This window comes from Paramormyrops kingsleyae, chromosome 20 (genome assembly GCF_048594095.1).
Source record: "Paramormyrops kingsleyae isolate MSU_618 chromosome 20, PKINGS_0.4, whole genome shotgun sequence".
In the NCBI taxonomy this organism is placed as follows: Eukaryota; Metazoa; Chordata; class Actinopteri; order Osteoglossiformes; family Mormyridae; genus Paramormyrops; species Paramormyrops kingsleyae.
Window position 1 is genome coordinate 2,202,169 of NC_132816.1, and position 11,774 is coordinate 2,213,942.

Sequence of the window (11,774 nt, forward strand, 5' to 3'; positions counted from 1 at the left end):
TTTGCTTATGTACATAGAAAACATTTTCACTCTATTAATGTACAAATAATGTGCGATTCGACAATGCGTCTCATTAATGCATGGGCATCGCCACCATTAAATCTGAGGGGGAGGTGTCCCCCTCACATTTCATAATTATTCATTTGGATCCCCCCACATTTAACATAAAATATTAGTTTTATGCCAGTGTGCCCCCCCACATTCAAAGTGCTTCTGACACCCCTGCATTAATGTTGTGGCTAGATGGCCTGGCTCAACACATGATTTGTTCATTCTCAAACTTGAAAATGGGGTGGTACGTGATGGCTGGCTGCTTGGTAAGAAGATTTTTCCCATTTTATAATTTGGTCCAATATTTTAAGCTTTCTTTGATTTCACCATTTGACAACTCCTTAGGGAACCATGGGTCCCCACTGAAGTTGTGGCTTCTAACGCTGCTCGCAAACCCACAGAACGAAGAAGAGTGGCGTTATGACGCCCATCCTCGGGCTCGGGCTGCGGTAGAGCGCACTGTAGGGCAGCTTAAAGGCTGTTGGCGCTGCCTGGACCAGACCGCTGGGGTGCCGCTATACAGTCTGCAGAAAGTGTGTTGCATAATCTGGCACAATATCGTGGCTTGCCAGTATCTGAAGAGCTTAGGCAAGATGAACCTGACCTTGAACCACCAAATGGAACAGCGTTACAACTTTAATATCACACAGTATCATTTAGATGTTTTAATTCATTGGCAACATCTTACAGCATTCACAATTTCTTTTTGTGACTGCAGCACAGCTTCAGTCAGCACACGGCCAGATGGTCGCCCCCGGTTTCTGAGGCACGGGAATGTGTGCAGCCAGCGCCCAAAGATGTGCTCGGCACAGCAGCACCATCACCGCCTGTGTCGTCCTCGGCACTGGGGGCACCTCTTGTACTACTGTCTGTAAGAATAAACAAAGAGAATAAAAAAAAAAAAATTCAAACAAGTATGGTAAGAGAAAAACTCACCCGCGCTGACATTGTACGGCCCCGATAAAAGTGTCCCCAATCATTGCAGCAACTCGTTCCTCATAGGGTGTGAGACTGGGAATTCCGCTCCCTCCGCCTGTGGTGTTAAGCCTCTTACGGTGAGCGGCCGCTCGTTTTTTCACATGGAAAAATGTCTGACCACTTTTTTAATTTTGGCCACCATGCAATTTTCGGAACCAACACTTTTAACTGACTCCGCCATGCTGTGCCACTCCGTCAACTTTCGTTTATTGCTGATGCCACTACTTAAACCACCAAATATCACTTTTCTTTTCTCGATTTCTGTTAATATGACCTCCACTTTGCAAAATACTTTGAAATACTTCTTTTTCCCACGTGGTTTATCCGTTATTGTTTAAGAAAAACATAGAACAAAGCGGGTATTTATACAGATTTACATATGCAAATATATATATTTATGGGCGTGTCGGGGGGTGGCTGTGGGCTCGTTCACGTATGTAAAATTTCACGCTCATTGGGATTTATAAAGGGAATATACGTAGATCTGTGCTTATGCACAGTTTTCTGCATCTGGATTTTTTCTTGCTTACGCACATTTCTAGTTTTGTCCGTACGCCATGTTATAGTGTGAATTCTACGCACGTTGTTATACATGAGGCCCCTGGTCTTTACCTCATTTTCATTGAGTAACAGTGGACCTGGCTCCATGAAACATCCCCTGGTTCCTGCCAAATAAAATTTTAAAAGCTAGAAATCACCTTGACTGGGATATATTTATACTCTACACATTCACTGTTTCACACGATCTGAGTCACACATCTCAAAAGCCAGAAGGAGTATTTCTTCCAGTTACTTCATGGCTTATAAATTTTCAGTTGAATAGTTGAATCTAACAGTTATTATGTTCTGCTCTATATTCAATACAAACCTGACACAAACCTCACAAGTCTAGCACTCATCATGAGTAGCTTAAAGATGGCAGTTCACTTAAAAGCCCTGGACAGTAACACAGTACAAAAAGGTGGCAGATATTATATGTATAATATTGTCAAATATCATACACTGCAAGTTGCTTATCATTGCTAATCCATGTCTTTGCAAAGTCATTTCCACAAATCCTACAGGCCACATGTGTGCATGGCATGAAAATGAAGGATGCGCTTGTAAAACAAACAATAAACAAAACCCAACTTCCGAATGCAACCCAAAGCCAACTTACCTATGTACAAAGAAAACAAAACAAAATGACAAATTCAACACCTTACTCCCTATACAAACAGCAGCATACAACATACGTTCACAAAACAAAATGGCAGTCACTCCCTACACACCTAACACACAGACAGAACATGCACACAGATCAAAGCGATAAAGCCTGATAGCCGCGCGAACATGTTAACCAAAAACTGGGTGAGAGTTCGTAACCAAATAACAAATGAACCAAATAGCAAATCAACCAAAACGAAAGTACAGAAAAAGCGAAAATCAGAAATCCAATAAACCAAACAAATCATATACAGTAATATCAAGCAAAGAAAAGCAAACCAACGACAGCAATAAATGAGCAGAGTTCTCGAAACTTCTTGCTTGCAGCTTTTCACTTCTGGGAGATGGAAGTGACGGATGTCGCATACGGAGAGTCGTGGGTGGGGGTCTGGACATGGAGGCAGAACTAACAACGAATGGAGGCTGATCTAAGAAGACGAGAGCTGTTGGCGGAGCTGAAGTTACAGCAGGTCAATGCCAGTAAGCCCCAGAACAACAACAACCCTGGTTGGAACAATTGGTTATTCTGTTCTATTTTGGTTGGTTCTATTCAATTCTATTCTATTCTACATTATTATGTTGAATAATATAGAATAAAATAGAATATAGAATAATATAGAATAGAATAAAATAGAATATAGATGTAGAATAATACAGAATAGAAATATATTCTATTCAAAATTATATATCTATATTAGTCTATCCTGTTCTATTCTATTCTATTATGACGAACTTGCGGGCGACTATGTTGCCTAGAATTAATCATTGTCCTCCTGTTACTGTCATACATATGAGGTGAGGTATTGATTGATTCTGATCGTGTATGGACTGATCATCCTGAGATTCAGATACGTCGTCCATGATTCACCTATATTATTGTATTAAGGTTAAACTGCATAAGCATGTTGTTTTTTAACTTACTGATCACTTATATAACTTGTTTTTCACAAATGACACAAATGGCTTGCTAAAGACAGGGCAAGGTGTTGCTCAATATGTTTTGCACACCACTGGTCAGTGTACGAGATACCTGCCTTGTCTTCTCTTTTGAAGAGTCTTCAAAAGAGAAGAGAAGGCACTGCTCATTGCTATTTTTGATTGAAGCCGTGCCTAGTGGCAGGAAGAAGGGAAAGCATTGCCCAAGGATACTTGTCTAATTATCTTTGATTGAAACCGCACATAGTGGTCAGTGTGTGTAGGACGCTCACCCCATCCTCAGGAGGAGGGGGGGCACATTGATTACAGTTTTTTCCAATTGCTAACACACTAAAATGACATGCATAACACAATTATTTAAACTGACACACAGAGAGCAAAACCTCTTTTCAAGTCACATGTTTGTCATTTCAAAACACTGCCATTCAAAATGACACTACATGAGCTAATTGGCAAATATATGTGCCACCTGGCCAAACACCTCAATGGTTAATTGTTATCACTTCAATCAGGAAGTAAGCACTATAAAAAGACCACAGGTGAGCACTTTTTTTTTTTTACAACAATGGAAGACATTGCAGAGAGAGGAAGGGTGAGGATGAGAGGGGGAGGAAGAGTGAAAGGTAGACGTAGAGCTGGTAGAGGAATTTATGGCCAAAGAAGACAACTTTCAAATGAAATCAGAGCAACCTTAGTTGATCATGTCATCAACCATGGGTTGACAATGAGAGAGGCTGGACATAGAGTGCAGCCCAACTTGAGCCGTTTTACTGTCGCCGCTGTCATCTTGACATTTAGACTGGAGTGCAGGTATGTAACCAAAATTTCTTTCACACTCTGTAGTACACCCCATGTCATAGTGTATCAGTTCGGTGACACCTGTTTACTTCATGAATTGCTGATGTCATACACTAACTGTACAAGTTTCCTGTACAATTTACTCTACTGTGGGGAAATATCTTTAGGCTGCATTGTCCAAGCCCTTTTTTTGTTTTTTTTTGCTTTTCTAAAGGACTGAGAGATGCAACCATGGTGGAGGAAGGGGCCAAATGTTCACCGGGGTACAAGAAGCTGCCATTGTAAACTTGGTTTTGGAAAATAATGAAATCAGATTACGAGAAATTCAAAGCCACATCATCCAAGACAACAGCATATTCAACAACATTCAACAAGTCAGTCTGTCCACATTGGCTCGCATTCTCAAGCGAAACCAAATCAGACTGAAACAACTATAAAAGGTGCCTTTTGTGAGAAATTCTCAGACACAAAGAGCTCAGACGAGCATATGTGGATGTAAGTACAATATTGACTGCAGCACACTACACGCAACATTGTTTCGCAGTGTACTGGATAACACCATATTGACTGATTTATGTTCTTTGTTCTATTAGAACAAAGAACATTCTATAATCTAATAGAATAATATAGAAGAGAATATGGAAAAGAATAGATTAATATAGAATAGAATAGAACAGAATAAAATTGAATAGATTATGGAATAGAATATAACAATAGAATAGAAAGGAATAAAATAGAATAATACTGAATATTCTGTTCTATTCTGTATTATTCTATTCTATTATTTTCTGTACTATTCTATTTTCTGTATTCCTCTATTCTAGTCAATTCCATTCTATTCTATTCTATTCCAAAGTGAGAGCAGACCCACATGCACCACCTTCAAGTCTTGTTATAATTTCCTTTTTAAGTTCTACAGATACCCTCACTGCTTTCCTCTTTGGTTTGCTGTTATGTTCACTTTCATAGGGGCCATGATTACAATATCACTAAACGTACTGTAGATAAAGCACTACAAAAATCACACCAAACACAGGAGCACAGCTTTTGTACGTTCAACTCAGTCAAGAGGTAACTGACAGTGATTCATAGGCATAAGCTTCCCAGTAGATCCGTTTGCGTGTCAGCCCATCAAAGATGCATCTCGATTTGTACAAGTTTTAGCAGTTGCTTTTTTTTTTTGTCGTGTTCCGAATTTTCAGTCGAACCGTAGATAGATTTTTCTTGACCAGCCCATTCGAGGTCCGAATTAGTAAGAATTGAATGCGTCTCGACCCATACAGGAACGGTCAAGTTCCAAGATAACGATCGAGGAACAAGTTGGCTGTCTGATGTCAGTAAGTTAAGAGGTGTTCGAGATCAGAACACAAGAACACAGCTCCAAGGTTCTACTATACTGCAAAACATCTGACAGAAATAAAGATCAGTAACAACAAACATTTCGGCCTAAAAAGTGGCAATATGTAACCTGTTTTAGAAGCAGCAGATTTAACATTCTGCACATATTTAAAGTATTTGTCTTTTATGTTCTTCTGACATGTCCCAAATAAGTAAGAGTTGCTGTTTGGATGAATGTTTTTAGAAGTTGAATCATTTGAATTTATATTACATGTAAAACAACCATTGTATTTGCATCATTGTTGAAGTTTTGTTGCTTAATTGGTGTTAGAATACCATGTGACCTACAATTTTAATGATTCTAGATTATACATGCACATTTATCTAGTAAATGAAAACAAACAGTACAGTACTATCATAAAGGCAACCTTTTACAGGAAGCTTTTTTTTTTTTAATGTTTGCAACAGAATAAAATAATTTTGGAATTTGGTGATCAGTGTTGACACCACAGCACACAACGAAATGGGTCCTCTGCATTTAACCTATATGTGACATCGCAACATAGCAGGGGCTAGCACCCAGGGAGCAGTGCTTGGGGTTGGTACTTTGCTAGTCAGGGATTCAAACCAGCAATCTTTCAATTACAAATGCACATCCCTAACCATTAGGCCACCACTGCCCCGTATCATTTTGGGGTATTTTCAAAAAGTCTTAGTCTTTCTTGTAATGAGTTGTAGAAAGGTAACTGAAAAGAATGCAATTCAAACCCTTTTTTGTAAAACTTTAGCCAATATAGTACACTTAAACACTGTGCAATAAAGAGAAATTGACTTACCTTTGCCTTCAATATAAGTTTCATAACAACAAGAATGTCTTATGAGGAGAGGTTAGCTGAGCTGAATCTGTTTAGCCTTGAGCAAAGGAGACTAAGGGGGGACATGATCCAGGTCTATAAGATTCTAACAGGTCTGGATGCTGTTCAGCCAAATGGCCATTTCAATATGTTTAAATACTAGAACTCGTGGCCATAAGTTGAAACTAGTGGGAGAACATTTTAAAATGAATTTGAGGAAGCACTTCTTTACACAGCGTATAGTTAGAGTATGGAATAGTCTTCCTGCTAGTGTAGCGCAAGCTAAAACCCTGGGTTCCTTTAAATCAGAGACTATGGGCCGAATGGCCTCCTCTCCTTCATAAATTTCTTATGCTCTTAACATTTTAACAAAAGACTCAGACTCACCACAATTAAAGCTCATGTGATGAAAATTATTCTTGTTCAGATGCTTACACAAAGTTCACACAAAATTTTGGAAATAATAAACTACACTATATAACATTCTCATGTAGCCTCCTTAAAATTAAATATTTCATGTTCCCAATCAATTAATGTGCAGGAATGCCACCAATTCTGTCATTTTCCACCAACACTGACATCTCCATTTATACTCCTAGACAAGGAAAGGGCTTCTGTGTACTCCGCTCTGTGTCTTGCATGGGGTCTGTGGTCTGCAGCCAGCCTCTGACTATAATGTCAGGATTCAGACTTTTTCCCCTCAATTCTCGGAATTTTATTTCACGTAGCCTGAATCCTCTTCTGTAAAATACACAACTGTGTAATTTTTCCACAGTTTATAAAACTGCTTTGCAGTCAAAGACTACCTTCAAAATATATTGTAACTAATAAAACACTGCCTTTGAATATTTGTCAAATCTTAAATATCAACAGGACAGAGGGGGACCCAACATACAGATATTTCACAAATACAATTTAGAAAAATTCAAGAACAAACTTATTGGACTGACTGTGATAATGAACTGTCAACTGAGTGGGTCTGGTGGTGCTTCTCAATGTGTCCTAATCGAGATAATCACTGGGAGCACTGGTAGGGCCTCTCTCCCGTGTGAATCCGCTGGTGCTTCTTTAGGGTTCCTAACTCACTAAAGTTCTTCCCACACTCGGGGCACTGGTAGGGCCTCTCCCGTGTGTGAATCCGCTGGTGCTTCTTTAGGTGTCCTAAATGACTAAAGCTCTTCTCACACTGGGAGCACCGGTAGGGCCTCTCCCCTGTGTGAATCTGTTGGTGCATCTTTAGGTGTCCTAAATGACTAAAGCTCTTCTCACACTGGGAGCACGGGTAAGGCCTCTCTCCTGTGTGAATCAGTTGGTGTTCCTTTAGATGTCCTAAATGACTAAAGCTCTTCTCACACTGGGAGCATGGGTAGGGCGTCTCCCCCGTGTGAATCTGTTGGTGTATCTTTAGGCTTCTTGAACGACTAAAGCTCCTGCCACACTGGGAGCACTGGTAGGGCCTCTCTCCTGTGTGAATCCGTTGGTGTTCCTTTAAGCTTCCTAAATGACTAAAGATCTTCTCACACTGGAAGCACTGGTAGGGCCTCTCTCCCGTGTGAATCCGCTGGTGCTTCTTGAGGATTCCTAACACACTAAAGCTCTTCCCACACTGGGAGCATAGGTAGGGCCTCTCCCCTGTGTGAATCCGTTGGTGTTCCTTTAGTTGTCCTAAATGACTAAAGCTCTTCTCACACTGGGAGCACCGGTAGGGCCTCTCCCCTGTGTGAATCTGTTGGTGTATCTTTAGGTGTCCTAAATGACTAAAGCTCTTCTCACACTGGGAGCACTGGTAGGGCCTCTCCCCCGTGTGAATCCGCTGGTGTATCTTTAGGCTTCCTGAATGACTAAAGCTCCTCCCACACTGGGAGCACTGGTAGGGCCTCTCTCCTGTGTGAATCCGTTGGTGTATCTTTAGGCTTCCTGAATGACTAAAGCTCTTCCCACACTGGGAGCACTGGTAGGGCCTCTCCCCTGTGTGAATCCGTTGGTGTTCCTTTAGGTGTCCTAAATGACTAAAGCTCTTCTCACACTGGGAGCACAGGTAGGGCCTCTCCCCCGTGTGAATCCGTTGGTGTATCTTTAGGCTTCCTGAACGACTAAAGCTCTTCTCACACTGGGAGCACTGGTAGGGCCTCTCTCCTGTGTGAATCCGTTGGTGTTCCTTTAGGTGTCCTAACTGATTAAAGCTCTTCTCACACTGGGAGCACTGGTAGGGCCTCTCCCCTGTGTAAATTTGCTGATGCCTCTTTAGTTGTCCTGAATGACTGAAGCTCTTCCCACACTCAGAACGCCGATGGGACTTCTCTGTGCGAGTCTGCCTGTGTATTTTACAGTCTCTGTTCATATTGAAAGTCTTCTCACCGTGGGAACCCTGTCGTACTGTCAGTGTGTCTGTACTGGCTTCTTCCAGGGTACTGAGTGTGTCTGTACTGGGCTGAGCGGCACTGGGGCCAGCAGATGTTAGTGAATCTTGGGTTGTGTTGACAGATCCAGTCCTCAGCTGTCTGACATACTCCTTGGGGTGAGATTTCTTGATATATCTGTGCAGGTCAATGTCTGCAGTGTAGGAGAATGGACCCTGAGAACAAGGAAAGGTTTGGGAGGATTCATCCACTCTCCTTGCTGAGGGAAGATGGAGACACGGCAGTCAGTACTGAGATGGAACAGGGTTAATAGAGAAAAATAATCAGGAAAATAGTGAATATGGCAAACATATCTTCCAAAGAGCCTTTGTTACTCGATATGCAGTTCATATTCACAGTGTGCTATTCACACTGCAATCTCTGACATGCCTGAACTGCAGAGCATCAACACTGCTGGTTTGAAATGGCAACTTGAAGCACAAACTATTACCTCCAAATGTACCAAAACAATTGCAGTTTTGATGGTATATGTTAATAGCTAAAATCACCTGGGTTTGGAGGTTTCACACACTCTTTGCTCCTCCCATCAGTGTGTAACGAAAGAGAACCAGTCAGCTCCTCCTCATTCACATCCTGAACCGCTGCACCATTCATCTTCAGCCATAAAAATCAAACAAGGCAGAATAAGTATACAGGCTGTTGCTATTTGCTTAAAAGAGAAATAGGAGCACAGAGCAAACGAAAATAATTTTCAAGTCAGACAAACTACATTTATGTCCTTTTTTGGCATAACCTATATTCAGCTGCTTTTGAGATTAACACACAAAAATTAAACCACCTCAGAATGGACAAGTGACATTTGTGAAGAGACCCACATACACTCCATTTCACCTTTCGGGGGCTCTCGTTCACAGTCCCTTCAACCTCAGATACCAGGAATTCCCCCTCCTCTTTTTTACCCTCTTCGACTCCCTGCTGGGAAGGTTTCTGGTTTGTCTGGCAGCTGGTTTTACTGCAGGAAGGCATCTGCTGAAATCAAAATTAAATTAAACACTGTGAGACTGTGCCAGTTAATCAGTATGTTGTAATGCACAGCCAACAACTGCTTGTGTTCCGCACAAACAGACCCTCCTTCCCTGGTCTGTGGCATATGACTCTGACCCCACAGCAGGGGTTTCGTTCTGATCGGTCCACCAGAATACAGGTTGGAAAACTCCTGGATGCTGAAGACACAAATGAACATTTCAGGCACACTGCGTCACCCTAGGGCAGGGGTCTCCGGTCCTGGAGAGCTACTATCCAGTAGGTTTTCTATCCTACCTGGCTTCTGATGAGCCACACTTGGCCCTGGTATTTACCTGAGAACAGGTGTGGCTCATCAGAAGCCAGATAGGATAGAAAACCTACTGGACGGTAGCTCTCCAGGACCGGAGTTGGAGACCCCTGCCCTAGGGTATATCCACAACGCTCCTACTTAGTGTTCTGGTCATCTATAGGTGCTTTCAACATTGCTGGAAGTTTTTCATGGAACCAGAACCAGTTAGCCCGATTGTAGTTCCTTGGAGGCAGTTCCAGAACTCTTTTCTAGTACCTACTCCAGACTAGGTATGATTTGCTCAAACACAAACTACTGGGGAGGCACTTAGAGTGATTAACTTGCTGAATGGTCGACCACAAGCACCAGCGCAAACTTGGAAGTTACATGGAAGTGCAGAAAATGAGATGCAGCAGAGCAAAAATTGAGCAGACACAACGACACTGAGAAGCCACTGCACCCACAGGCCATGTCAGATAAAACAGGCTGTCGTCAGTTTTAGTTGCCAGTTCTCCCCCAATTGCCTTACCTCATCTGACAAACTCATGCCTGAAGTCCTTTCCATCCTATGCAGCAACCAAGTCCACGTTCCCACCTGTAATGTGTAATAAAATGTCAAATATGCAGAGGTGGGTAGGGACGCTATACTTAATCAAGTAACTTGTTGGGGTAGGGTAGCACCGCTACACTGACGTAGGAGTTTAATACTGGTAGAGGCGGTCAATATGGACAAGATTCCGTTCAGAGAATCTGGCTCCAGAGGGGATGACTTTAAAGGCAGAATTTATTAAATGGAACTTGTGAAGCAGGATATACAATGGGTTATAAAACGGAATAATAATGGTAAACCTGGTATGTAGATGGATGTGTGTGTGGTCTGTGGAAATAAAACCAATACATTCAATCACATAGGTGGCTGACACGTTATAAGCATAGCAGGAATAAAGCGCGAACAGAAATCAACCTTACTACATTAACAAACCTACCAGTTTAAATGTTTACTTAAATAACCGGTAATTAATAATAATCAAAACATAAGCAATAGATTCCGAGCTCCATAATCCCCGTAATTACAAAACCAAGCAACACCAAAGCAAGCCGTTGAGTGGGCACACGTACATTACAGGCGATCATTGCATTAGCATATTAACATTGCGAACGCACTACCATACAGCCCCCAAAACGTAAACATAGCGCTGTACAATGAAAATATAAGGCAGTTGCGGTCTTACAAACAATATAAACAGAATCGCGAAGTAGCGAAGGAAATTCCAGTTACAGTACTTACATTATATTAATTGACGCACAACATCAGATAAATGAACTAAGTGCAGGCGCATTAACGTTTCACTGCCGTTGTGCCAATCTATAATGACCGGGTGGGAAACCTAACTAAATAACCACGTTCCCACAACAGCCTTTCTAACATTCAGTGTAATCAGTAAATATTTTGTAGTCTTACTCTGCAAAATGAAATTCATGCTCTCCTGCATCTCACCTTTTGTTGACTTATTTGAGGCTGTTACCAGTGGTATTCAGCCATCCCATCAGTATCGTTTTACCCCCCAAACCATTCCAGCTCAAACCACAGCTGACATCCTTGCAAACCACACCCAAGATCGATTTCATTGGATAACAGTATGAGAGCATTAATGTTAATCCAAACCCTAGCGCGAATGTATGCCGCAGTCCACTTTTATCCTTGACATGAGGGAAAGCCGGGGTCCCGCTAGACAAAGAAGCCTACTCCGGCTAAGAATAACTCAGTTTAACTGACAGCAAACGTAATTGGGCTCAGATAGGGAACACGGGTGTAAGGAATCCACTCGCAGAGTCTCGTTTCAGCAAAAGGGTGGTTTATTCAACAGAATAATATAATACAGTGTAGACATACACTAGGTATTGAAAGACAGCTCAAATACAAATTAAGGACAGTTC

At 41.7% G+C, this 11,774-nt stretch overlaps 1 protein-coding gene across 1 annotated transcript; it reads right to left on the bottom strand.

Annotated features, from left to right (window-relative positions):
• Positions 1–701: 701 nt before the first annotated feature.
• On the bottom strand, positions 702–11,231 carry LOC111853459 (uncharacterized). The gene is made up of 7 exons (XM_023830371.2): positions 11,125–11,231; positions 10,366–10,431; positions 9,649–9,744; positions 9,401–9,547; positions 9,070–9,175; positions 1,642–8,780; positions 702–920 (listed from the first exon to the last, which is right to left on the bottom strand). Exons 2-6 carry the CDS (start codon positions 10,399–10,401, stop codon positions 7,177–7,179), a joined length of 1,989 nt encoding a protein of 662 aa, XP_023686139.2. The 5' UTR covers positions 10,402–10,431; positions 11,125–11,231; the 3' UTR covers positions 702–920; positions 1,642–7,176.
• Between the last annotated feature and the right edge of the window lie 543 nt (positions 11,232–11,774).

Excerpts from the sequence above, each read along its gene's own strand:
- LOC111853459 (XM_023830371.2), bottom strand. The coding sequence starts at position 10,401 with ATGGAAAGGACTTCAGGCATGAGTTTGTCAGATGAG. Across the intron at positions 9,176-9,400 it reads CCCGAAAGGTGAAATGGAGT|ATGAATGGTGCAGCGGTTCA; the intron begins GTATGTGGGTCT and ends TTATGGCTGAAG. Across the intron at positions 8,781-9,069 it reads TGTGAAACCTCCAAACCCAG|CAAGGAGAGTGGATGAATCC; the intron begins GTGATTTTAGCT and ends ATCTTCCCTCAG.